Source organism: Cervus canadensis, chromosome 17, assembly GCF_019320065.1.
Source record: "Cervus canadensis isolate Bull #8, Minnesota chromosome 17, ASM1932006v1, whole genome shotgun sequence".
NCBI classification, from domain to species: Eukaryota; Metazoa; Chordata; class Mammalia; order Artiodactyla; family Cervidae; genus Cervus; species Cervus canadensis.
The window spans coordinates 10,423,409-10,450,824 of record NC_057402.1 but is presented as its reverse complement, the minus strand read 5'-3'; the positions used below and the strand labels follow the sequence as shown (position 1 = coordinate 10,450,824).

The window sequence follows — 27,416 nt, the reverse complement described above, 5'->3', positions numbered from 1 at the left end:
ACCGCTTTTGTGGTATGGGGGAGGAGTGCTTCAACTTGCAAATCAAGCTCTTAACAAAGAGAGTATTGCATTTAAATCATGCTCTATCATATATGCAAATGTGCACGCACACACACACACACACACACTTCAAAGAAAAGTGACTAATAAACAGAACACAATGTTAACTTGGATTTGCCTGGGCGATAGCTTTCTGGGAAATATTTCACAAACCCTTCTCTACATTTTCAGGGTCTCTTCATGATCTTTAAAGAGGATATCAGACCGGGAATAAACCTCCCAAAAGAGTCAATACTCTTTAAAAGGAACAATAATTTCAACTGGTTTTCAATGATCTATTTGATGTTTTCTGAGTTGTCACATGCTCCCCAGTGAGTATTTCATAAACAGAAGAAGACTCTAACATGGGAAAGATTTTTGTGTGGGTTTATTTACTGGCTATTTCTTCAGGGGAAAAAAAAAACCTATTTAGGTAACTAGATTGTTTGCATAGTGTAATGAATCCTGTTACCAGAAATGTTCATCTGTCCATTTCCAGTCTGAGGTCTTGTTCCCTCCTACATTTCGCAAGCCAGAGAAGAGATCTTTGCAGGATAAATAGACAAACAAAGTCACGAAACTCCATTATCTGGGCAGGCTCTGGATCCACTGCCCACATCCCACTCTCACAGGCAGGTAATCCGTGATGCTCCCACACTGGGAGCCAAGGGACCTCTTTCCCAGGGTGGTTCTGGCCTTGGTCAGGGGTTGGTAGAACCTGAGGCAGGAGGGAGGCGGAGGGATGTGTGTCCGATCCTGGAGGATTCTGAGCCCTCTGAAGGCCAGTCCTCCCTCTGGGTCTCAGTGTTCATCCTGCAAAGGGAGGGACGTGCCACCAGGGCTTCTGGGGGCGTTTCTGCTTTTGAGTCTTTGGGGTTGTGATTCGAGCCCGCTGTGCATCCAGCGTCAGGTCAGAGCTGCGCCAAGGGCCTGAGGTGCGTCTCCTTGTCTGGCACAGGGCACTGCTCTCAGAGAACCCTGTGGACGGAATCAGAGAAGTGGGTCCCTCTGGACAGAGGCTCTGGGGTCTCTGGGGGGTTTCCTGGGCTCCAGTGTCCCTCCAGAGACCCTGGCAAGCAGACAGGAGCTGAGTCTGTCCAGCACTGAAAATACAAACCACTCAGAAGCAGAGACAACCCTGCAACCAGAACAAATGAATACTCCAGGGATAGTTTTGGAAGAAAATGGTTAATTCATTTGGAAAAAAACATTGTATCACTCCTGAGTAAGCTGATAGTTTAGGCAATTGACCTCCTCTCTCCCCAGGCTTGTGTGAAGGCCTTTCCCCCCATCTCTGGACAAGACTTCCTCCCCTACACCCCCTCCTCCTCTCCCCTCCAGTCTCCTCCCCTCTTCTGTCTCTTGCTCTCTCCCCTTCCCCCCTCCCACCCCAGCAGCTCTCTCTCTTCTGAGATGAGGGGCAGAGGCTGAAGGGAAACAGACCTCTTGGCTGAGGTCACTAATTTGATCGCAGTCTCTCCTGAGGCTTCTGGGCAGTAGCTTTGTCCTCTGTCCCCTGGGAATCACAGTCTGACTTGTTGAGTCCTAGAAAGTGTTGCTAGTGGAGGGGGTTACACGTCTGGAACTCCTCTTAGGAGCCCAGCACCTTCATCCTGTACGTCACCTGAGCCGTTCCACATGTTGGATGGAGGTGGGAACTGAGGATCAGAGAGGTTCAGTCACTGCTCGTCACCATACAGCACTCACAAGTGGTCCAAACGACATCCTCGACCAGGTCCCTGAGACTCTGAGCTCACCTGCTTCTCCCCACTAGGAGGCCTTTCCAGGTTCTTGATGGAAACACCTTCAATGTGGCCACATAACACAGGCTGAGAAGAACACTCTAGCTTCCTCGTTCTTTGCACCAGCCCTGCTCAGGGCAGCCAGGCTCCAGCACGGCTCCCGCTGCCTGTGGCGGCCTCTCTCCTGAACCCTCTCTGTGACCAGGCACCTCGACGGGAGAGCCTCCCTGAGGTCACACCCTTGTCCTCAGAGGCGGGGAGAGGTGCTGTGTCTTCTGATGAGTGCAGGGCTCCTTCCTGGGAGAGCAGAGAGGGGACACGGTGGGAAAGGAGCCCGGCTTCCCAGGCCCCTCTGACGGTCTCAGCTTCTGGGAGGAGTGGGATGGTTTCTCGCTGGCCAGCACCTCACACCCATCACCAGCTTCCCCACCCTGGAGCCAGGCACCCCAGGCTCCTCCCCCTCACTCTCTCCACGGCTTGCTGTGAGACCTTGGAAAAGCCCCTTCCCCTCTGTGCCCAGTCTCTCCACTGGGGACATTTGTAACAATCACAGCACTTGGTCAAAGGTGAGAGGAAGCCCAGAGCCTCCTCATGGGTGTTGGGAGCCCAGGAAGCTTCCTACCCCTGGGCGGTCAGAGAGCAGCAGGGCCGAGAGAGCAGAGACCACGGGGGACAGTGGGTGGGGGCTGGCATGTCATCTAATACACGGAGACTTAAGGAGCTTTGCTTTTCAGACATGAGGGCAGAGAGAATGTCTCCCTTTCTGGCTCTGGGGCTCCTGTTGGCTGGGATCTGCAGTGTCCACTGCCTCCCGGAGAATGTGATGGTGAAAGACCAACACAGAAGGGTGGATGACCACACATTAGCCTCCAGCAACACCGACTTCGCCTTCAGCCTCTACAAGCAGTTGGCTTTAGAGAACCCCGATAAGAACGTCATCTTCTCCCCTCTGAGCATCTCCATAGCCTTGGCCTTCCTGTCCCTGGGGGCCCGTGGTCCCACCCTGACAGAGATCCTGGAAGGACTCAAGTTCAACCTCACGGAGATCCAGGGGAAAGAGATCCACCAGGGCTTCCAGCACCTCCTGCAGACACTCAATCCAGCCAGTAATGAGCTGCAGCTGAGCGCGGGCAATGCCATGTTTGTGCAGCACCAGCTGAAGCTGCTGGACAAGTTCATAGAAGATGCCCGGGTGCTGTATTCCTCCGAGGCCTTCTCGACCAACTTCAGGGATCCTGAAGCTGCCAAGAGTCTAATAAATGGCTATGTGAAGAATAAAACCCAGGGGAAAATTGAGGAGCTGTTCAAGTTCCTTTCTCCAAACACAGTGTTGGTCCTGGTGAATTACATCTACTTTAAAGGTGGGTGCCCTGTTGAGTTGGAAGGAAATGCACCTTTAGTTTTGTGTCTTCAGGGCTCTTTCTATTTCAGTTCAGCCAACTCTGTTGCTGGGCATTATAGAGGGAGCTGTCATCAGTGAGGACAGCCTGGGCACTAAGACCCTGTCCCCGTCATAGTCTTTGCCTATTTGGGGGTTTTCTAAATCACAGCTGCCATTGCAGCACACAAGGGCAGGGGCGCCATCAACCCTTTGTCTGAGCCACAGTGAAGCAAAAGTTGTTCAGTCGACTCTTTGCGACCCAGTGGACTGTAGTCTGTCAGGCTCCTCTGTCCATGGGAATTCTCTAGGTCAGAATACTGGAATGGATAGCTGTTCCCTTCTCCAGGGGATCTTCTGAACCCAGGTCTCAGGCATTGCAGGCAGATTCTTTACCATCTAACCCACAGGGAGCCTTTTTATTTGCAAACTTGCCAGGCTACCTGGAGGAAGGGGCTTTCCTCTCAGGTCACTCTGGAGTGGCCGGGAATCCCAGCTTCTTTTAACACATGCGGGGAAGGCCACTGCTCCACACTCTGCGGGCTGTGTCTGACCTGGGCTCCCTCCAGGGGGACTTGGTCTCAGCGGGTGGAGGCGGGGCTGGTGGCCGCCTTCATGCTGTGACAGCCTCTGAGCAGCCTGGCCAACTCAAGGAACTTCAGCTGTGCTCCGTTATAGCCATGAGGGTAGCATTGGCAACGCCAACCCCAGAGGGAAGCCTCAGGGAAGGACAATACCCGGTTCAGACTCCTTTCCAGATTCTAGCTGGTCCAGGGCCCAACCCATTGGTAGAAACCCAACACTGCAAACCTGATCCTGGAAACTCATAAGGGGCAGAGTGAAGGCAGCAAGATTTCACACACAGAGCCAGCAGTGCAAAAGGGACACGGAATAAAGACACAAAGAATGATCACTGAGCGAGGGGGTGGGCAGGTGCCTAAGGGACACCAGCTGGAGGGGACATGTGTACCCTGAACTGGGGACTCCTGGCAGAGCCCTGGGGAGCCCTCCTGGATCTGTGTTTTTCTCTGTAAATGAAGGCCTAGATTCCCAGTTCTCTAGAAAATTGTTAATAATCCAGGCCAGATCTACTGTATTGATCCTTACTTTTCTATGCTCTCATTTCCTACAACCCTGACCTGTCCCAGAACTCTGTCCTCCACAGGGGTACCCCCCGCCCCAGCATAGCTTTCCCTCTTCTCCTGTCTCTAACCATGGGGACACAGGCAGGGGTGGAAACAAAGCTGGAAGCAGGGGTGGATAAATCCTCCATGAAGCCCCAGGGCTCCAATCTCCCCAAGAAGCCGACCCCCACCACTAAGGTCTCCATCTTCCTTGGGGGACACCCAAGGCCCCTCCTTTGTTGACCACGCCCTGCCCTCCGGGTCCCTGTGTGACTCCTGCTCCAGCTGGGCTCACGAGGTTGTGGGGATGTGTGTCCTCCTTACAAAGCCAACGACCAACCCCTGGTCACAAACATGTCCCCATGAGGGGCCATTAGGTCACATATCTCCCCAGGCCCAGTCTCATCCCCATCTCTCCCTTGTCTTCCACATTCCTGTTGACTTCGTCTTTAGCACAACTAACCAGCTTTGTTTCATATCCCGCTTCCCAATCCTGACCTGCAGGGTTCACCCCCATCCCCAGAGGCTTACCACCTGCCCAGGGGTATGTGCACACCTAGCAGGCCCACATAGAGGTCCATGATATGGGGGCTGCTGGCGTGGGGAGGGTCTTCCCCGCTCAGGGACCAGGACTGAGGAGGAGTGACTTCAGCTCTTGCACTCACAGACTCTTGACCTGTCCCCCCTCCCCCAGCCCAGTGGAAGACCCGCTTTGACCCCAAACACACTCAGCAGGCAGAGTTCCACGTGAGCGAGAACAAGACAGTGGAGGTGCCCATGATGAGCATTGGCCTGGAAACCCCTTACTTCCGGGACGAGGAGCTGGGCTGCACGCTGGTGGAGCTCACGTACACCAGCAATGACAGCGCCCTCCTCATCCTCCCCGACGAGGGCAAAATGCAGGACCTGGAAGCCAAGCTGAACCCGGAGACCCTGACGAGGTGGCGAGGATCCCTGCAGCCCAGGTGACTCCCCAGGACCCGGAGCTGTGGGTTCACCTGCCTTCTCGGTCCTTCCCCCTCTTCCTGGACTCCTGACACCCAGCAACTGGGCCTCAGGAATGTGCAGGTCCGGGGGCAGAGGTGGGAGAGTCCATCCCCAATGACCTTGCCCTTTGCTGCCTGCCTGGCTCAGTGCTTGAATACTTCTGTAAGACGATGACATCTGAGAGGGTGGGAGCTGAAAGTGTGCCTCCAACTAAGAAGGGCTGAGTCATGAGGACTCAACATGACCCCTGACACTCATGTTCTCCCCACGACTCCTCCTCGTTTTGAAAGAGGAAGTGTTGCAGAAACCAAGCACCACACTCAGAGAGTTGGAGAACTCAGGTTTATTACTCTGGTCGGCCCGGAGGAGTTAAAACTCAAAGCTCTGAGCCCTGAACAAAGGGGTTACAGAGTTTTTATAGACAGACTGTAGCAGACTACAGTGCACAACACTAGCTGTTATTTGGCCGGTTTAATCCAAGGGGTTTTGTGTGCATGAGAAGAGCAGTCAAGATGGGGAGGAGGATGCCTGGCCTTTACATGGACAGGCGTGATTAGGCAGGTTTGCAGGGACTGGGAAACTGCAAAGAGCTGAACAAGGGAGAGTGAGATAAGCTCCAGTTCCTAGTAATGAAAGTCCCCATTTTCTGAGAGTTCGCGATCTACGTGATCCAGGCTTTTCAAAAAGCAAGCTGAGTTACAGAGGCAGAACGAGCAGGAGATCATGAAAAATTTTAATTTTCCCTCTTCAGAAGGCTCAGATAGAATCAGGTGAGGGCTCAGGTGTGATGGCTTCTGAGGACCATATTTGCACTCTTTCCTTTATATTCACTCATTTATTCACTCATCCAGTCAGCACTTTTTGAAAAGATTAATTGAGGACTTACTATGCCTCAGGGACTAACATAGACCCTGTGGTAGATCAGCAAATAAAACACTAAATTCTGTACCCTCATGGCATTCCATAATTGTGGGAGACAGACTGGAAAGAAATGTAAATTCTTCAGTACATTGAGAGGGGAGAAATAGGGAGGTAGGGAGAGTAAAGCACAGTAAAAGGGTGAAGAAAACTGTATCCAGAGGCAGCTTGTGATCAGAAATAGGGTGGCCCTTAGGTGACATTGCAGTCAGAGACCGAGCCTTCTGGGTGTGTTGGGAAAAGCATTTCTGGCCAAGGGAATAAGCAGGGCAAAGCTCTGAGGAGGAGCGAGCCTGGTGTGGCTGAGGATGAGTGAGGCCAGAGCAGGAGGGCAGAGGGCTGAGAGGGGAAGCTGGGAGGTCAGGGTCCCCCGACGGTGGACTCAGGTCACGTGGGGCCTTGCAGACTCCTTAACCTCCCCCTGCCCTGGTGCCTGCTGGCATGTTAGACTCCTGCAGATTGGAATGGATAAGTAACAAAATAAGGGGATTCAGCCCGAGGGGTCTAGAAATTGAGAAAAAGAGTCCTTATTCCAGGGAGAAGGGGGATGGTAAGAGGAATCCTTGGAAGACCATGCTGTGAGGTGGGAAAAGGCAGACATCTTTTCAAGCAGGTGTTCAAATTTATTTTCCTCATTTCCTAGACAAATACACGAACTCTACCTGCCAAAATTTTCCATCAAGAGTGACTATGAGCTGAATGACATCCTCTCCCAGCTGGGTATTAAGAAAATCTTCACCGACCCTGACCTGTCAGGAATCACAGGGACTGGGAACCTGGCAGTCTCCCAGGTGAGTCTTGAAAGTGTGGACAATTCATCCTCCTATCAGAGCGTGAAACGTGGAGGCCGGGTAGATGGCAGCTCACCTGGAATTTGTAAAATAAATGCTTTCCCTGTGACTCAGTCTCCCTCCCTGGGACTCCCCAAGCCCAGGAGAGCTGGTTGCAATCACGGTGACATCAGGTCCCACCTTCCCTGAGTTATAAAGTGACTCAGAAGCCCGTCATTGGGAAGGACCCGGAGTGGAAACAGCAGTGGAGCCCGTGTCAGGCTCCATCTTTCACTGCCTATGGAGGGGAATGATCACATTTCTGCATCCCCCATAATTTCATCTTTAAAAGGAGCATATAGTTCTTGGTTCCTGTTTGGTGCCTAGCAGAGCAGGTAAGAGGTTATAGGTACTAACAAAGTCTATGAAGAATCACAGTGAAAATGTACTAAGAGCCCGTGAGAGGAACACCCAGTGTCCTGGTCCTGTGGTCCTAGAGGCAATGAAGTCAGGGTGAATGGTGGGGTGGGGGGTGGCTGGGCACCCCCGCAGTCTCCCCTGCACCCCACCTGCCAGAGGACCTGGTGAAGGAGACACAGGGGCTCTGGGGCTTTGTGGTCCAGGGACGGGAAGCCGATCCTCGGCAAGGTGGCTGAGAGCTCAGGGACACGTCAGCTGGGGCAGGAGAGGAGCAGAAAGCAGTGCTCGCCCATCAGATGCTTCGACTTGGAGGGAATGTGAGCAGTTGCCTGCAAGAAAAATGCCTTGACCTGGCCCCTCCCCCTGACTAGGGGGTCTTCGGAGGCAGCACAGTCTCTGGGTTAGGAGAGTGAGTCCCTGTTCTTTGCCTCGGATGTTGGGCACATCACTCACAGACTTGGCCTTCAGTTTTCACATCTGCGTATCACAACTATGCGAAGAGTGGGTAGTTTGTTGGGAGGACAAATAAATAGAACAGACAGACAGCAGAGTGCAGGCCAGCGGCAGGGGGTGAATGTCAGCCCCCTTAGAGGCGCTAGGTGACTGCTCACCTCCGCCCACCCCGTCTCTGGAGGGTAATGTTCTGGTGTCCCCACAGGTGGTCCACAGCGCTGTGCTGGACATGGACGAGGAGGGCACGGAAGGAGCTGCTGCCACGGGAGTGGGCATAGTAGCAACGTCCCTTCGGAGAACCACTGTGCGTTTCGACAGGCCCTTCCTGATTGCCATAGTTCTCAAAGACACCCAGAGCATCATCTTTCTGGGGAAAGTCACCAACCCCAGTCAAGCCTAGAGCTCCGCTCTGAGCTCTGGGTGCCCTCCCTAAGGAGTGAGGTGCCCAGGTCCCTGGGTGCAGCCTGGGCCCTGGGCACTGAGGATCCGCCCGGCCTGTCCCCCCTGCTTGCCTCTGGGGAGGTGGCAGTGAGTCTTCTGGGGGCTCCACATGCACAGGGAGTCTGTGTCCTCTGGGTCACCTCTGCTGTGAGGTTGCACCCATCACGGGAACTTGGCTTATGACCTTTCAGATGTCGTGATGGCTACTTCATTATGGCTAGAGTGGTTTTAAATGGTAAATCTATTTAATAATACAAATTAATAGAACTCTCCACTTTAATGCAGCATGAACAGAAAAGTTAATATGTGCTCAGCAGATAGAATATTTGCAAAATGTTCACTGTGGAGCATCCAATTCAGGCTGAGGATGCAATAGGAATTGGGTAACAAAGCACAGTCTCTCCCTCAGAGACTTTTTTGATTTCATGGCAAAATTCAGACATTACAAAAACAGAGAGGATGATATAACCTCACGTACATATCAGCAGCTTCAGTCATTATCAGCATGGCACCAATATAATTATTCCCTACCTCCTAGCCCCTTCCCTCTTTTGGGTTTGTTTTGTAGCAAATCTTACACATCCTGTTAATCAAACTGTAAGAATTTTTAAAAATACTTAAAATGGCATATCACACTTAAAAATAAACATAATTCTTTAATATTATCCAATACCAAGTTATTATTCCCTTATGTGGTGACTAAACTTAATTTTTTTTTTCTGAATTAGGATGCATTGTAAGAGACAATATCTATGTGTGGCATTTAATTACTTTACCGCTAAGTCTCTCTCTCTGTATTGAAGGGAAATTTATAGAACAAAAGTAGCCACTTTAACATGTAAAATTCAGCGGTGATTAGCACATTTACATGCTGTACAACTATCACTTCTTTTTAGTTTCTGACTGTTTTAATCACCCCCAAAGGAAATCTCATATCCATTAAGCTCTCACTGCCCATTACAACCTTTACCCAGGACCTGGTAACTCCTAATAGAAATTTTGGTATCTCTGGATTTAACATCTCAATATTTTATATAAAGGGAATGACACAATATGCGACCTTTGGTGACTGGCTTCATTCCCTTAGCATGATACTTTCAAGATTCATCCACACTGCCTGTGTTTCGGTATTTCATTCCTTTTTCATCTGGTGGCTCAGATGGTAAATAATCTGCCTGCAGTGTGGGAGACCTGGGTTTGATCCCTGGGTTGGGACGATCTCCTGGAGGAGGAGGGCATGGCAACCCACTGCAGTATTCTTGCCTGGAGAATCCCAGGGGCAGAGGGAGACTGGTGGGTTTCAGCCCATGTGGTTGCAAAGAGTCGGACACAGTGAAGCAACTTAGCAGGCATGCATGCAAGGTCATTCGACATTTACCTCTTTGAAGAACCTCCAAACCTATTTCCAGAGCAACTGTACCATTTTACTTCTTCACCAGCAATGTACAAGGGGTCCAATTTCTCCTTATTCTTGAAACACATGCTGTTCCTTTTCTATTAGTATTATGAATACAGCCTTCTTAGATTTGGGTTAATGTTTTCCTGCGGTTTTGATTTCCCGGAGGATGAAGGACGGTGAGCATGTGCTCAGTGCTTACTAGTCACTTGTGTATCTTCTTTGAAAAAGCGTCTATTAAAATCTTTTTTCCACTTTTTCATTGGTTGGTTGTCTTTTATTATTGAGCTATAAATATTCCTTAAATATTCTAAATACTATTTCTACATCAGATGTATGATTTGCAAATATTTTCTCTCATTTCGTAGGTTTTCTTTTCACCCTCTTGATAGTGGACTTGAGATGCACAAAATATTTTAAGTTTGATGAAGTCCAATTTGCCTATTTTTGTTGTTACTGCTCATGCTTTTGGCATCAGATCTAAGAATTCATTGCAAATCCAAGATCACAAAAATTTACTCCTATGATGTTCTAAGAGTGTTATATGTTTATCACTTCTCTTAGATCTTTGACCCATTTTGATTTGTTTTGTATATGGTGTGAACCATCACCCTGACCGACTCTACTTTTAAAGAAATATATTACACTGTATTTTAATTGACACTCTAATATCTGTGCCCATTACAGTATTTAAAGCTTCTTGAAAGGTGGTATCCTGATCCTTGTACACCACTGAATTCTCAGCAGGACTACAGGGATTACACATAGTGGGGACTCAATGAATATTTGGTAAATAAATGAGAGAATGAGTGAGTGAGGAAATCACTATAATATTAGTCACAGAAAGATATTATTGATATGACTGGCATAGATCTTCTAACTTTCTATTGGTTTTATATTTGATCCATCTGTATTTTGTGTTTTTAATTTTCTCTTGCTATATTTTCGAATTATTTGAGGAGTTTTCATGTTTTCGTTTTACTCAACTGTTGAATTAAAACCTATACTTCTTATTTGTGTATTTTTTCAGTGTATTGAGAATGTACAATAAATCTTTAACTCCTCAATATGTATCTTCTGATAATACTATATCACTTCAAGTAAAGTATAAAACCTGACCTTAATATTCTTGCTTTTTTCATCCTTTTGTCCCATGTGCCCTTGTTTTTTTCCTATAATTCCATAATACATTGCAACTTAACTTGCTACACACAGTTAATTGCCCATCAAAGAGTTTCACAAAAAGGAAAAAAAAAACACTTTTTATAATTTTTGGAACTCTTATTCCTCTGTACCAATTTTTATTTGTCTATTTACTTTCTGTCCCAAGAGCTTGCTTTAACACTTTTTGTAATGCAGGTCTACTCGTAATGAATTGTCTAAGATTTTGTTTGTCAAAAAAATCAATATTTTTCCTTCAATTAAAAAATTTGCAGGGTATACAGATGTCATCTTATAAAACAACAATCATTTCTTGTTATTGTCTCTCACAGTTTAGGAATTCAATTCTGACTGGGCTCAGTAGGCTTAGTAAGACACTCTGGGTGTCTCCTGTGCTCACTCACAGACCATGGCTGACTGAAGCGATTTAACGCTTCCTCGCTCACATGTCTGGTGGTTGACGCTGGCTGTGAGCAAAGATCTGAGCTGAGCTGTGGTCAGGACACCTACATGGGTTGCTTCCGTGGGGCTTGGCCTTCCTCACAGGGCTGTGCTAAGCTCAGAAGTCACAGGCATCGCTTGGCCTCCACCATGACCGCTGACGGTCAGAAAGGCCCAGGCAGGACTGCCAAGATCACATACGTGGGTGGGAAATATTGCTTTGGCTCACTTTGCAAAGTATTTCCTCCGAAGTATTCCCTATACTGTCATTTAGATTTATGGTGTTTTGTTTTCTTTTTGCTCCTTTTTCTTCTACCTATGTTCCTACTGTGACTAAAATTGTATTAATTTATGTTTTTGCCATACGTGTATATATCTATATACATATATATATTTATATATATGTAGTCTAATTTAGTTCTTTAGTATGTCCTTCTTTTTCTCTATGGTTTAAATTGGGTGTTGGGTACAAATATTCTTGGAAATTAGATACCAAGTCTTTTATCCAACCAAAGTGTACTTTTTTTTCCCCCCTCCAAGGTAGAATATAACCTTCCCCCTGGCTTACATCTAGGGTTTGTTTTCTAGCCTAATAAGATGAGACCATCAGAAGTTGTTGTTGTTTAGTCTCTAATCATGTCTGGCTCATTGCGACCCCATGGGCTGCAGTTCGCCAGGCTCCTCTGTCCTGCTCTATTTCCTTGAATTTGCTCAAACCCGTGTGCCTTGAGTCGGTGATGCCATCCCACCATCTCATCCTCTGCTGCTCACTACTCCTCCTGCCCTCAATCTTTCCCAGCATCAGGGCCTTTTCCAGTGAGCTGGCTCTTTGAATCAGGTGGCCAAAGTATTTGGAATTTCAGCATCAGTCCTTCCAATGAACATTCAAGGTTGATTTCCTTTAGGGTTGACTGTTTTGATGTCCTTTCAGTCCAAGGAACTCTCAAGAGTCTTCTCTAGTTCCACAACTCAAAAGCATCAATTCACCACAGTTCAGCAGCCTTCTTTATGGTTCAATTCTCACATGTGTACATGACTACTGGAAATACCAAGCTTTGACCATACAGAGCTTTGTGAACAAAGTGATGCCTCTGCTTTTTAATATGCTCTCTTGTTTTGTCAAAGTTTTCCTTTCACAGAGCAAGCATCTTTTAATTTCATGGGTGCACTCATAGCTCAGTCGGAAAGAATCTGCCTGCAATGCAGGAGACACGGGTTTGATTCCTGGGTTGGGAAGATTCCCCTTGTCAACTACAAATTGGCATTTACCAAGATCATTGCCAATGACTGAACAACAAGGACATTTGCCATCTGCCCCTAGGGAGATTGAACTCCATGCTGCTATAGCTGTTGACCTTCGACAACCCCTGAGGGACTTCAGGGTGGAGTGAGGCACTCTGTGCTCCAGGGACTCTGGTGGGACCGGCCTTTAGATGGTTGGATGTTTTTAGGATAAAAACATTTGTTTTGCGAAAAGCAAAGGAGAAAAGGAAAGATATTCCCATTTGAATGCAGAGTTCCAAAGAATGGCAAGGGGAGATAAGAAAGCAAAGAAATAGAGGAAAACAACAGAATGGGAAAGATTAGAGATCTCTTCAAGAAAATTAGAGATACCAAGGGAACATTTCATGCAAAGATGGGTTAGATAAAGACAGAAATGGTATGGACCTAACAGAAGCAGAAGATATTAAGAAGAGGTGGCAAGAATACACAGAAGAACTGTACAAAAAAGATCTTCATGACCCAGATAATCACGATGGTGTGATCACTCACCTAGAAGCAGACATCCTGGGATGTGAAGTCAAGTGGGCCTTAGAAAGCATCACTACAAACAAAGCTAGTGGAGGTGATTGAATTCCAGTTGAGCTATTTCAAATCCTGAAAGATGATGCTGTGAAAGTGCTTCACTCAATATGCCAGCAAATTTGGAAAACTCAGCAGTGGCCACAGGACTGGAAAAGGCCAGTTTTCATTCCAATCCCAAAGAAAGCCAATCCCAAAGAATGCTCAAACTACAACACGATTGTACTCATCTCACACTCCAGTAAAGTAATGCTCAAAATTCTCCAAGCTAGGCTTCAGCAATACATGAACCGTGACCTTCCAGATGTTCAAGCTGGCTTTAGAAAAAGCAGAGGAACCAGAGATCAAATTGCCAACATCCACTGGATCATCAAAAAAGCAAGAGAGTTCCAGAAAAACATCTATTTCTGCTTTATTCACTATACCAAAGCCTTTGACTGTGTGGATCACAATAAACTGTGGAAAATTCTTCAAGAGATGGGCATACCAGACCACCTGACCTGCCTCTTGAAAAATCTATATGCAGGTCAGGAAGCAACAGTTAGAACTGGAGATGGAACAACACACTGGTTCCAAATAGGAAAAGGAGTATGTCAAGGCTGTATATTGTCACTCTGCTTATTTAACTTATATGCAGAGTGCATCATGAGAAACGCTGGGCTGGAGGAAGCACAAGCTGGAATCAAGATTGCTGGGAGAAATATCAATAGCCTCAGATATGCAGATGACACCACCCTTATGGCAGAAAGTGAACAGGAACTATGGCAGAAAGTGAAAGAGGAGAGTGAAAAAGTTGGCTTAAAGCTCAACATTCAGAAGGCTAAGATCATGGCATCTGGTCCCATCACTTCATGCGAAATAGATGGGGAGACAGTGGAAACGGTGTCTGACTTTAGTTTGGGGGGCTCCAAAATCACTGCAGATGGTGACTGCAGCCATGACATTAAAAGATGCTTACTCCTTGGAAGGAAAGTTATGACCAACCTGGATAGCATATTAAAAAGCAGAGCCATTACTTTGCCAACAAAGGTCCGTCTAGTCAAGGCTATGGTTTTTCCAGTAGTCATGTATAGATGTGAGAGTTGGACTGTGAAGAAAGCTGAGCACCGAAAAATTGATGCTTTTGAACTGTGGTGTTGGAGAAGACTCTTGGGAGTCCCTTGGACTACAAGGAGATCCAACCAGTCCATCCTAAAGGAGATAAGTGCTGGGTGTTTATTGGAAGGACTGATGCTGAAGCTGAAACTCAAATACTTTGGCCACCTCATGGGAAGAGTTGACTCACTGGAAAAGACCCTGATGCTGGGAAGGATTGGGGTCAGGAGAAGGGGACGACAGAGGATGAAATGGCTGGGTGGCACCAACAACTCGATGGTCTTGAGTTTGAGTAAACTCTGGGAGTTGGTGATGGACAGGGAGGCCTGGTGTGCTGCAATTCATGGGGTCGCAAAGAGTTGGACATGACTGAGAGACTGAACTGAACTGAACTGTTTTTAGGAATAGATTTTACTATCTCAGTCCTTGAATCTCATCATATCTAGAGAAGCACTAAATCCCTTCAAGTTGACATCACACCCTCATGACTAACAAAAACCTTTTGTAAATTGAGTGCTTCATGGTGTTGAACTCCCCCTTCACCAAAACCTTATATATTGACCATTCAGAGGTGTCTGAGATGCTGCCTCCAGGGGTGCAGGCCTCATTTTGCCCCAAATAAAACTTAGCTCACAACTCTCAAGTTGTACATCTTTTTTTAGTTGACACCCTGATGATGGAAATAGCAATCCACTCCAGTATTCTTCCCTGGAGAACCCCATGGGCAGAGGAGCCTGGCAGGCTACAATCTTTGGGCTCACAAGAGTCGGACACAACTTCCAAATAAACCACCACCAGTCACTGTCCACAGTGATTTGGAGGCCAAGAAAATCATATCTGTCATTGCTTCTGTGACTATTTCTCCTTCTATTTGCCATGAAGTGATGAGACTGGATGCTGTGATCTAAGTTTTTTGAATGTTCAGTTTCAAGTCAGCTTCCCCTCTTGACTCCCATTAAATGGAAGGTGGATGTGCCAATGAGCCCTCTGGGACCTGTCAAAAACATGAAGAATACAAGCAGCCTGAGTTCCTGACAAATTGGAATCAACATGTCAACCCACTGCTTAAAATATCAGGACTTTCAAGAGAAAAATAAGCTGTAGTCTTGTTTTTGCCACTCTTTTCTTTGGTATTCTCTGTAACTTCAAAATATACACTCAATTCTGGAAATTAGTGGAGACTGAAAGGACATGGAAGGAAAAGGACTGAAAAGACTGAAAAGAAAAGTTATGACCAACCTAGACAGCATATTAAAAAGCAGAGACATTACTTGCCAGCAAAGGTCCATCTAGTCAAGGCTATGGTTTTTCCAGTATTCATGTATGGATGTGAGAGTTAAAGAAAGCCGAGTGCTGAAGATTTGATGCTTCTGAACTGTGGTGTTGGAGAAGACTCTTGAGAGTCCCTTGGACTGCAAAGATATCCAAGCAGTCCATCCTAAAGGGGATCAGTCCTGAATTTTCATGGGAAGGACTAATGTTGAAGCTGAAACTCCAATACTTTGTCCACCTGATGCAAAGAGCTGACTCATTTGAAAAATCCCTGATGCTGGGAAAGATTGAAGGCAAGAGGACAAGGGGACGACAGAGGATGAGATGGTTGGATGGCATCACCGACTCAAGGCACATGAGTTTGAATAAACTCTGGCAGTTGGTGATAGACAGGAAGGCCTGGCGTGCTGCAGTTCATGGGGTCTCAAAGAGTCGGACACAATTGAGCAACTGAAGTGAACTGAACTGAGAGCTTACACCTAGTGTTATTTGACTAACTCTTCATAGACACACCTCCCCCACCTCTTTCCAGTCAGGGAAACTTTCTTACCTGCATTTTAGAGATAAGGAGATTAAAGTCCACGGGTTTTCAGTAAATATCATGGGATCACACAGCTGGTAAGCAGTACTTTCTGGATCGAAGCTTACCTCATGCCAAAGCCATACCTTCACCTCACAGCCATCTTCATGCTCAGTCGTGTCCAATTCTTTGCAACCTCTCTGGACCTTTGCCTGCTGTGTTCTTTTGTTCATGGGATTTTCCAGGCAAGAATGCTGGAATGGGATGCCATTTCCTGCTCCAGGGATCCTTCCCGACCTAGGGGTCAAACCCTGGTGTCCTGCATCAAAGGCAAATTCTATTCCTGCTAAACCATCGGGGAAGCCCAACATCACTAAGTCAGTGGTTTGCAAACTATGGTTGGTAGAACCCCAGAGGTCCCCAGAAGTCTGGCAGGGATTGTCATGGCTGGAGTGATATGACTATGATGGATGAAGTGACAAGTTTTTCCCCTGATCCCAGGAAATACCTGAAATTTTCTCAATGAGACAGCTAAGCAGACCTCAAGGGCAAGAAGGGAGGACAATTAGCTCCTAGGGTGAACCAATACTGAAGGACAGCAGGGTGATGTCCAAGTCACAGCAGGTCCCCCAAACAGATGGTGCTGGAGACCAGAGGCCCCGGACAGTTGTGCTCCTGACACTCTTTGGGGACCTCAGACTCACCCTGCTTCTGTTGGAATGGGGGAGGAGTGCTTGAACGTTCAATTCAAGCTCTAAACAAATAGTGTATTACATTTTAAAATCATGTCCTATCACATACGCAAATGTACACACACACACACACACACACACATACACACTTCAAAGAAAAGTGACTAATAAAGAAACACAAGCCATTGTTAACTTAGATTTCCCTGGGCAGTAGCGATCTGGGAAATATTTTACAGGCCCTTTTCTACATTTTCGGGGTTTCTCCATGGTCCTTAAAGAGGATATCAGACTGAGAATAAAGCACTAATAAGAGTCAATAACTCTTTTAAAAGAACAATAATTTGGAGTAGTTCTCAGTGATCTATTTGATGTTTGCTGAGTTGTCACATGTTCCTCAGTGAGTATTTCATAAACAGAAGAAAATTCTAACATGGGAAAGATTTTTTTGTGGGTTTATTTACTGGCTATATTTTAAGGGAAAAAACAACCTATTTCGGTAACTGGATTGTTTGTGTAGACCAAGTAAATCCTGTTACCAGAAATGTTCATCTGTCCATTTCCAGTCTGAGGTCTTGTTCCCTCCTACATTTCGCAAGCCAGAGAAGAGATCTTTGCAGGATAAATAGACAAACAAAGTCATGAACCTCCATTATCTGGGCAGGCTCTGGATCCACTGTCCACATCCCACTCTCACAGGCAGGTAATCCGTGATGCTCCCACACTGGGAGCCAAGGGACCCCTTTCCCAGGGTGGTTCTGGCCTCAGCCAGGGGTCGGTAGAACGTGAGGCGGGAGGGAGGCGGGAGGATGTGTGTCCGATGCTGGGAGGGTTCTGAGCCCTCTGAAGGCCAGTCCTCCCTCTGGGTCTCAGTGTTCATCCTGCAAAGGGAGGGATGTGCCACCAGGGCTTCTGGGGGCGTTTCTGCTTTTAAGTCTTTGGGGTTGTGATTCGAGCCAGCTGTGCCCTATCCAGCAGCGCATCCAGCGTCAGGTCAGAGCTCCTCTGAGAGCCCTGAGGTGCATCTCCTTGCCTGACACAGGGCGCTGCTCTCAGAGAACCCTGTGGACGGAATCAGAGAAGTGGGTCCCTCTGGGCAGAGGCTGCGGAGTCTCCGGGGGGTTTCCTGGGCTCCAGTGTCCCTCCAGGGACCCCGGCAAGCAGACAGGACCTGAGTCTGTCCAGCACTGAAAATACAAACCACTCAGAAGTAGAGACAACCCTGCAACCAGAACAAATGAATACTCCAGGAGTAGTTTTGGAAGAAAACGGTTAACTCATTTGGAAAAAACCCTTGTATCACACCTGAGTAAGCTCATAGTTTAGGCAATTGATCACCTCTCTCCCCAGGCTTGTGTGAAGGCCTTTTCCCCGTCCCTGGACAAGACTTCCTCCCCTACACCCCCTCCTCCTCTCCCCTCCAGTCTCCTCCCCTCTTCTGTCTCTTGCTCTCTCCCCTTCCCCCACCCCCCCACCCCAGCAGCTCTCTCTCTTCTGAGATGAGGGGCAGAGGCTGAAGGGAAACAGCCCTCTTTGCTGAGGTCACCAGCTCTGACCTTAGTCTCTCCTGAGGCTTCTGGGCAGTAGCTTCGTCCTCTGTCCCCAGGGAATCACAGTCCCACTTGTTGAGTCCTAGAAAGTGTTGCTAGTGGAGGGGTTGACACATCTGGAACTCCTCTTAGGAGCCCAGCACCTTCATCCTGTACGTCACCTGAGCTGTTCCGCATGTTGGACGGAGGTGGGAACTGAGGATCAGAGAGGTTCAGTCACTGCTCGTCACCACACAGCACTCACAAGTGGTCCAAACGACATCCTCGACCAGGTCCCTGAGACTCTGAGCTCACCTGCTTCTCCCCACTAGGAGGCCTTTCCAGGCTCTTCTTGGAAACACCCTCCATGTGTCCACCTGGCAGGGCTGAGCAGAACGCTCTGCCCTCCTTGTTCTTTGCACCAGCCCTGCTCGGGGCAGCCAGGCTCCAGCACGGCTCCCGCTGCCTGTGGCGGCCTCTCTCCTGAACCCTCTCTGTGACCAGGCACCTCGACGGGAGAGCCTCCCTGAGGTCACACCCTTGTCCTCAGAGGCGGGGAGAGGTACACTGTCCTCTGATGAGTGCAGGGCTCCTTCCTGGGGGGACAGAGAGGGGACACGGTGGGAAAGGAGCCCGGCTTCCCAGGCCCCTCTGACGGTCTCAGCTCCTGGGAGGGGGATGGTTTCTCGCTGGCCAGCACCTCACACCCATCACCAGCTTCCCCACCCTGGAGCCAGGCACCCCAGGCTCCTCCCCCTCACTCCTCCATGGCTTGCTGTGAGACCTTGGAAAAGCCCCTCCCCACTCTACCGAGTCTCTCCACCGTGGAAATTGGTACCAATCACAGCACTTGGTCAAAGGGTGAGCGGGAGCCCAAAGCCTCCCCGTGTGTGTTGGGAGCCCAGGAGGGTGCCTACCCCTGGGAGGTCAGAGAGGAGCAGGGCTGAGAGAATAGAGGCCACCGGGGACAGTGGGTGGGGGTTGGGGCATCATCTAACACGCAGAGACTGAAAGGAGCTTTGCTTTTCAGACATGAGGGCAGAGAGAATGTCTACCCTCCTGGCTCTGGGACTCCTGGTGGCTGGACTCTGCTCCAGTGTCCACTGCCTCCCAGAGAACGTGACCCCGGAAGAACAGCACAAAGGGGCATCTGTGGATGACCACTCATTAGCCTCCAGCAACACCGACTTCGCCTTCAGCCTCTATAAGAAGTTGGCTTTAGAGAACCCCGATAAGAACGTCATCTTCTCCCCTCTGAGCATCTCCATAGCCTTGGCCTTCCTGTCCCTGGGGGCCCGTGGCTCCACCCTGACGGAGATCCTGGAAGGTCTCAAGTTCAACCTCACAGAGACCCCGGAGACAGAAATCCACCAGGGCTTCCAGCACCTCCTGCAGACACTCAATCGGCCCAGCAACCAGCTGCAGCTGAGCGTGGGCAATGCCCTGTTTGTGCAGGAGGAGTTGAAGCTGCTGGACAAGTTCATAGAAGATGCCCGGGTGCTGTACGCCTCCCAGGCCTTCTCGACCAACTTCAAAGATTCTGAAGCTGCCAAGAGGCTAATAAACGACTATGTGAAGAATAAAACTCAGGGGAAAATTGAGGACTTGTTCAAGGACCTCGACCCACTCACGAAGGTGATTCTGGTGAATTACATCTACTTTAAAGGTGGGTGCCCAGATTGATATTCAGAAGGAAATGAACTTTTTTTTTTTTTTTTGGTGACTTCAGGCTATTTCTGTTCTGGGTCAGCCAACTATGTCGTTAGGCAAAATACTATATAGGAGTGGACTTCCTGGTGGCTCAGTGGTAAAGAACCTGCCTGACAATGCAGGAGACATTAGATCGATTCCCAGGTTGGGAAGATTCCCAGGACAAGGAAATGGCAACCCACTCTAGTATTCTTGCCTGGAAAATCCCGTGACCAAAAGAGCCTGGTGCGCTAGAGTCCATGGGGTCACAGAGTCAGACAGGACTTAGTGACTGCACACGAACCCTCAGTTCAGGATGCTGGGGCACCAAGACCCTGCACCAACCATAGACTTTGTGTGTTTGGGGATTTTCCAAACTCCAACGCTCATTACAGGACGTTAGTGCAGGGAAGCTGCTAACCCTTTGTCTGACGCAGAGGGAGAGTTTTGCTTTGACTTACTCTTACCCAGCTGCTAGAGGAAGGATCTTCCCATTCCCATCACTCGTGCGTGTGTCCTTCCTGATGAGGTGGTGTTGGAGCCCGTGGGAACCCTCAGCTGTGCCCACCATGGGCTGGTTCTGACCTGCTGGGGGACTTGGTCTCTGGAGGCTCCCGGTGAGGCCGGTGGTCTTCACGGTGAGACAGACTCTCAGGAGCCTGTGCATCCCCAGGGTATTCATTTGTGCTCTTCTATCAGCTGAGGGTGGAACAGGCCAGGCCACCATCCGGGAGCAGCCTCTGCAGAAGGGAGCTCCCTAGACAGGCTCCTCTCCCAGCTTTGAGCTGGTCTGATGCCCGGTCCCAGTGTCAGGAGGTCAGCATGGCAAACCCCAGCTGGATATTCATAAGGGGCGGAGTAGAGGCAGATGGATTTTGCACAGGGAGCCAACTGTGCAAATAGGGACCCAGAGAGGATCACTGAGTCAGAAGTGGTCAGGTGTCTAAGACGCACCAGATGTGGAGCACAAAATTGCCCTGAGCTAGGGGTTCCTGGCAGAGCCCAGAATGGCCCTCTGGGGCCACTGTTTTCATCTGTAAATGAAGGCCGAGAACTGAATTGCTCTGAAATATGAATTCAGGGCTGACTTTCCCTGGATTGTTCTTTGTATCTCCTGTGCTTTCTTCTCCTAGCATCCCATCCTGAGACTTTTTCCTCCAAAATCTCCTTCCCAGGGGCACCCCAGCCAGCCCTAATTTCCCCCTGCCCCTGCCTCTCACCATGAGGACGGAAGCAGAGGTGGAAACAAAGCAGGAGGTGGTGGGGGTGGATACTCACTCCATGAAGTCCAGAGCCCTGAACTCCCCTAGATGCCCCTGCCTCCGCGAGGATCCATCCTACTAGGTGGAGACCCAAGTCCTCTCCTCTGCTGACCCTGCCCTGCCCTCCGGGTCCCCGTGTGGCTCCTGCTCTAGCCGAGCTCACGAGGTTGCAGGGATGTGTGTCCACCCTGAAAAGCGAACGACTAAGCCCTGGTCACTTGCTCCCTTGAAGGACCAGGAGGTCCCATTTCTCCCCAGGCCCAGCCTCACCCCTGTCTCTCCCATGCCCTCCACATTCCTGTTGATTGCTCGTGGAGAACAATTAACCAGCTTTGCTTCGTGTTCCTCTTTCCGTCCTGATCTGTGTTCACTTCCATCCCCAGTGCTTACCTTCCTTCCCAGGTGTGTGTGCACACCGGCAGAGCCATCCCTAGAGGCACGTGGAATGGGGGGCTGCGGCTGTGGGGAGGGTCTTCCCTCTCAGGGACCAGGGGGTGGGGGAGGGAGAGGGCACCGTCTTTGCACCCACAGACACCTCACCTGTCCCTCCGCCTCCAGCCCAGTGGAGGACGCCCTTTGATCCCAAACAGACTTACAAGTCATACTTCCACGTGAGCGAGAACAAGAGGGTGGAGGTGCCCATGATGAGCATTGGGGGCCTAGTGACCCCTTACTTCCGGGACGAGGAGCTGGGCTGCACGCTGGTGGCGCTCACTTACACCAGCAACGACAGTGCCCTCTTCATCCTCCCCGACGAGGGCAAGATGCAGGACCTGGAAGCCAAGCTGAACCCGGAGACGCTGACGAGGTGGCGAGAATCACTGTACCCCAGGTGACTGTCCCCAGGACCCAGGGCTGTGGGCCCACCTGCCTTCTCAGTCCTTCCCCCTCTTCCTGGACTCCTGACCCCCAGCAACAGGGCCTCAGGAATGTCCGCGAGTGTGGGAACTGCTGGGAGAACCCATCCAAGGATGACCTTGCTCTTTACTGCCTGTGTGGCTCTGGGTTTGAATTAATTTCTCCTTCTACAAGATGATGACCTCAGAGGGGACAGTGGCTGAGGTTTCCTCTGCCTCTAGCATGTACTGAGTCATGAGGACCCTCAACACAGCCCCCAACACTCATGCACATTCTCTCCACGGCGCCACCCTTTGTAGGTGGAGGGAGGAAGATGGAACGTAGAAGGCTGAGGGCTCAGGTGAGACAGAGGCTGAGGACCAGCTTGGCATGGTCTTTCCATCATAATCACTCACTTATTCATTCATCCACTCAACACTGGCTGAGTTGATTCATTGAGGACATGCATGCCCCAGGGATTATTTTCATAATAATAATAATTTAGACCCTGAGGGTAGGTAGGCAAATAAGCCCCTAAATCCCCTACCTTCACAGCACTTACTTTGTAATTGCAGGAGATAGACAAGAAAGAAATAAAATAACTGAATTGTTTGTTACTTTGAGAGGTGAGAAAAGCAGAGGTGAGGGATAATAAAGGAAAAAGATAATTATTCCCAAATGTAGTTTGTGACTGTAAATAGAGTGTCCTTGGGTGATGTTTGAGGTGAGGGACTGAACCATGCAGATATGTTGGGAAAAGCATTCCTGGCCAAGGGAACAGCCAGTGCAAAGCCTCTGAGGCAGGAGCCAGTCTGGTGTGGGTGAGCATTAGTGAGGCCAGAGCAGCAGAGCGGTGGGCAAGGTCAGGGAAACCAGGGGGAACACAGATTACACGGGACCTTGCAGACCCCTTGACTCCCCCCATCTGAGGGAAATGGAAACTTGTCACAAGGTTTTGGCCCAAAGAGTGAATGATCCGAGCAATGTTTTAAAAGGATCGTCCCGGGTGCCTAGTGAAGAACTGCCTGCAGAGGACAAGCAGGGAGGCAGGGAGGCCAACCAGGAGCCCAGTGGGGTCACCCAGGGGAGGGCGCTGGGGGCTGGACCAGGAGGAGCCGGGAAGTGTGGGGAGGGGTTGAGTTCTGGGTAAACTGAGGGTAGACACACAGGTCAGGAGGTGGGCTTCAGGAGACCCATCTCAGGGGGACAGGAGAGGGAGAGGCAGGGCTGCACCCAGGGTCTGCAGGGGGCAGGTAGGGAGGGGGTGTGGGCAGCGTGAGAGGGTGGGGGTGCCCCCCACCCAGAGTCCCGCTCCCAGGCTCACATTCCCCCGGCCACCCCCTGTGCTTTTCTGGGGCTCAGCTCCCTGCTGAGAGGGGAGGGGTGTCCTTGACCCTCTGTTCTGAGTGGAGGATCTGCAGACCCAGCAGGGATGGGTGTGGGAGGCACTTTATAAACCACAGGGACTGGAGACCTGCCTGCACGTGACCTAGAGGCTGCAGCCCCTTCCCGACTCCTGTCCAGGGGACCTGAGGCCTTGGGGCTCCTGACTCCCAGCCCCTCCTCCCTGCAGATCCCAGGAGACCTCAGGACACTGGACCCCCTTCCCCTGGTTGTGCTCCCTTCCCAGCCCTCCCCCTCCAACCCCAAGAGCTACCACACGGCAAGGTCCTGCGGAGAATATCCACCAGACACCTTGATTTACAAGCCTTCAGGGGACATGGATCTACACACTCCTGGCCCATGGAGGATGTTCAGTAATATCTTATTGAATAAATGGATAAAGGATGAATGAATAAATGAGGAATGACAATGAGGAGAATCATTACCCCTGTATTCCAAAATGACCCAGAGTTTGAGGGGAGTCTCAGCCTCCTCATATTTGGCATTTTTAAGACCAGACACCCTGACAAGAGTCTTAAGGGAAATACAGACAGAGAGAGAGGGAGGGAGGCCTTGGGGTGGGAGACAGCATCTTTTGCTCCAAGAAACTGCTGGTGGCTCTGCTCAGAAGCTAAAGCCCTACCCCAATGGAACTCACTGGGAAGGCAAGACAGACACTCTGAATAAGATGATTCAGGCCCCCAAGTCCCTTGATTGCAGCCCTCAGCCCCCATGTCCCCTCCAAGCCCCTTTCAGCTCCTTCCTTCCCTGCTGCCCACACTCAGGCCACCCTTGTGCTGTGGAGCAGCCCCTCTGGCTTCCCACATTCCTGCAAGTGTATCCACCTCCTCCTAGGCTCCTCTTCAGCCAGTCAGCTCCATCCCCTCCCCTGGGACTCAGGCTCCATGCCACCTCCTGCAGGAAGCCTTCCTGGTGCCTGTGGAGCAGCTTCCCCGGCACAATCTCCCAGCAGCTGTGGAATCCACGCTGGAGGAGGGTGTTTCCTGTGCCCTGCAGGTCTGCAGGGGAGGAGCAGGGCCAGGTCCCAACCTCTGTGCACTGTCCCTAGGTTAGACTCCTGCAGAAAGGAAAGGATCATTAAAGAATTAGAGTTAGCCAGATGGGTCTAGAAACTTGAGGAAAGGAGTACTCCCCCACCCCCACTGCCCCAGGGGTAAGGTGGTGGTTGGAGAGTAAACCACAAGCTGTGAGTTGGGAAGAAGGTGGACACTGAGTCAAGCATGAGTCCATTTTTCATATTTCCTAGACGGATCCATGAACTCAACCTGCCAAGGTTTTCCATCTCCAGTGACTACGATAAGCTGGAAAACATACTTTCCCAGCTGGAAATTAAGAAAGTCTTCACCCAGGAGGCAGACCTGTCAGGAATCACAGACAACCACAAGCTAGAGGTTTCCCAGGTGAGTCTGAATTTTGAACAATTCATCCTTCTTCTAAGAGCTTGAATGGGGACAGACAGGCAGATGCTTGGCTAATTTCGAATTTAGAAATTCCTTAAATTTCTGTAATTCAGTAGCCCTTCCCAGGACTCCCCAAGCCTAGGAGAGCTGGGTTACCATCATATTGGGGGTTGTCCCCACATTCCCTGAAATAAGTGACCAGGATTCCATTCCTGGGAAAGACCTGGGGTGATGTCAGCGGTGGACCCCATGCCAAGCTCTACTTTTCACTCCTATAGAGACAGATCCCATAGCCCTCAGTTTTGTTTTTTTGTTTTTTTTTTTATCTGTAAAAGGAGGTGATGCAGAGTCTAGCAGAGCAGGTAAGAAGTAATAGGTACTAACAGTGGCTCAGGGCCATCGTGATGAATATAGACTAAGAGCAGGAGAGAAGAACTCCGGGGGTCCTGGTACTGCCATCTGAGAAGCATAGAAGTCAGAGTGAATGAGGGGGGCTGGTGCTAGACAGTCCTGCAGCATCCCCAGCACCCCACCCGCCCGAGGACCTGGTGAAGGAGACACAGGTGCTGAGAGACCAGAGGGGTTCAGGGATGGGGAATCACGCCCTAGGCAAAGTAGCCAAGGCCTCAGGGACATGTCAGCTGGGACAGGAGAGGAGGAGAGCTGTTTCCACCCAAATCTGCTGCTTGGAGGACTGTGACAGTTCCCTGCAAGAAAAAAAAAAAAAATGCCTTGACTTGGCCACCCCCCCACACTAGGGGGAATTTGGGAGTCTCGGGACTCAGAGAGGGTTCCAGAATCAGGGAGTCCCGGCTCTGTGCCTCTCTAACCCTCGACCCATCATTGATAACCTCACTTTGCACACCTGGGCATCACGACGGCAAACCAGCTGACAGGCTGATGGGAGGACAAACTGAACAGGTTGACAGCGCAGTGACAGACCAGGAGCAGGTGGATGCCTGTCGGTCCCAGAGGCGCTCGGGCCCCTGCTCACACCCTGCCTCCGCATCTCCAGTGGGTAATGTTCCCGCGTCCCCACAGGTGGTCCACAAGGCCGTGCTCGACGTGGGCGAGGAGGGCACGGAAGGAGCTGCCGCCACGGGAATCAAGGTGGGAATCACGTCCATAAACGAGATCCCCTTGAGCTTCAACAGGCCCTTCCTGATCGCCATAGTTCTCAAAGACACCCAGAGCCTCATCTTTCTGGGGAAAGTCACCAACCCCAGTCAAGCCTAGAGCTCCCCTCGGAATGGCGGGTCCACTGAAGAAGGAGCTGAGTGCCCTGATCCCTCGGAGCAGCCTGGCCTCTGTGCACCAAGGAGCAGCCCCCTATCTAACTCCACCCGCTCACCCTTGGGAAGGTGACAGCGACAAAGCCGGGGGCCCTGTGCCCTGCTCAGGAGGAGGCGCTGAGCCCGACACCAGCAGAAAAGCCCCTTCCTTGGACTGGACTCTCCTGTGTGTCTCCGCCCTGATCTTCCTGACTCCACGCCCTGCTGCTGCCTGGGCCCCAGGGACAAGCCCCTCTGACATCCTACACACACTAGGCCCACCCTACTTCTGAGGCCCTCTGCTTCAGCCTCACCAGCCGGCCCAAGAGCCAGTTTTGTGCCTGTGACCAAGCCTACTGGACCGCAGGCCCAGGACTGGGAGAGACCTGGCTGCCCAAAGCCCACTTCCAGGGGCTCTGATTCCAGGTCCAGGTTCACGCCTCCCTCCCCAGGACCTGGGATGTCCCCTCGTGCTCACTTGCAGGGGGCTCCAACCCTGACCACTTCTGGCACAGCCCCTGGAGGACCCCTCCTTCCTGCAGCTGAGCTGGGCCTTCCTCGGCCCAGGATCACCCCTCTGCCCCCCAGCACCCCAACCCGGGAGACCAGCTACTTCCAGGTTCCCAGCTGAGCTCCTCCACCTCCTGACCAGTTCCACCTCTTCCCCTGACAGAGGATCCCCATCAGCAGGCAGAAGAGATGCCCTGGGAGTGAAATAGCAGTAAACACACACGTGCAGTGAGAGCAACACCCAGCCCTGCCTCCCCTTGCTGTGATCAGGGGCTCTGTCATCTCCAGGGAGAACAGCTCCGGGCAATAATGACATCATCCGCAAATGAAGGGTTGAGTTCTCTCCGCCAGGCAGCCTGCTCATACCTCTACCTGAAGTCACCTATTTAGTCCTTGAGCTGATCACATGAGATACTTGCTGTTCCTCGTCCTGTTTCACCAATAAGGAAATAGAGGAACAGAGAGCCTCTGTAATTCCCTAAAGGCCATACTGCTAGAGACTATTGCAGGTAGGATGTTATGCTAACCAGATGGATGTCAGAGGTACACTCTAAACCACAAAGCCATTTTGCCCATAAGGATTTTTCAGCTATGGTCCTCATGGAACTTAGGGCATAATGGGGAAGATGGGTGATGAACAAAGAAGGCTGAAAGGGGAGGACCAAACTCGGGGGGAAGTCAGGGAAGGCTTCCTGGAGGAAGGGATCTCAGTTCTGCCAGTAGAGGAAAAGTAGAGGGTTGAGGGTAAATAGAGTGGAGAGTGTTCCCAGCAAGGAAAAAAAAAAAAAAAATGAGTGGGACAGAGTATCAAGTGGGGAAAGAGACATCACTTTACTGAGAAAGGTCTGTGTAGGCAAAGCTATGG

General features: G+C 50.2%; 2 protein-coding genes across 5 annotated transcripts; both read left to right on the top strand.

Annotated features, from left to right (window-relative positions):
* Positions 1-545: 545 nt before the first annotated feature.
* Positions 546-8,937, top strand: LOC122455206 (serpin A3-3-like). Its single transcript, XM_043490170.1, has 5 exons — positions 546-671; positions 2,516-3,142; positions 4,978-5,248; positions 6,832-6,979; positions 8,037-8,937. The coding sequence occupies exons 2-5, from the start codon at positions 2,518-2,520 to the stop codon at positions 8,229-8,231; spliced, it is 1,239 nt and encodes a 412-aa protein (XP_043346105.1). The 5' UTR covers positions 546-671; positions 2,516-2,517; the 3' UTR covers positions 8,232-8,937.
* LOC122455205 (serpin A3-8) lies at positions 1,641-26,221 on the top strand. 4 transcript variants are annotated; one of them, XM_043490167.1, is made up of 5 exons: positions 1,641-1,690; positions 19,209-19,844; positions 21,688-21,961; positions 24,617-24,770; positions 25,812-26,221. In XM_043490167.1, exons 1-5 carry the CDS (start codon positions 1,678-1,680, stop codon positions 26,004-26,006), a joined length of 1,272 nt encoding a protein of 423 aa, XP_043346102.1. In that variant the 5' UTR covers positions 1,641-1,677; the 3' UTR covers positions 26,007-26,221. The 4 variants fall into 4 exon arrangements, with proteins under 4 accessions (XP_043346102.1, XP_043346101.1, XP_043346103.1 ...); XM_043490166.1 differs by lacking the exon at positions 1,641-1,690 and adding an exon at positions 17,089-17,348; XM_043490168.1 differs by lacking the exon at positions 1,641-1,690 and adding an exon at positions 17,090-17,352.
* The last annotated feature ends 1,195 nt before the right edge of the window (positions 26,222-27,416 follow it).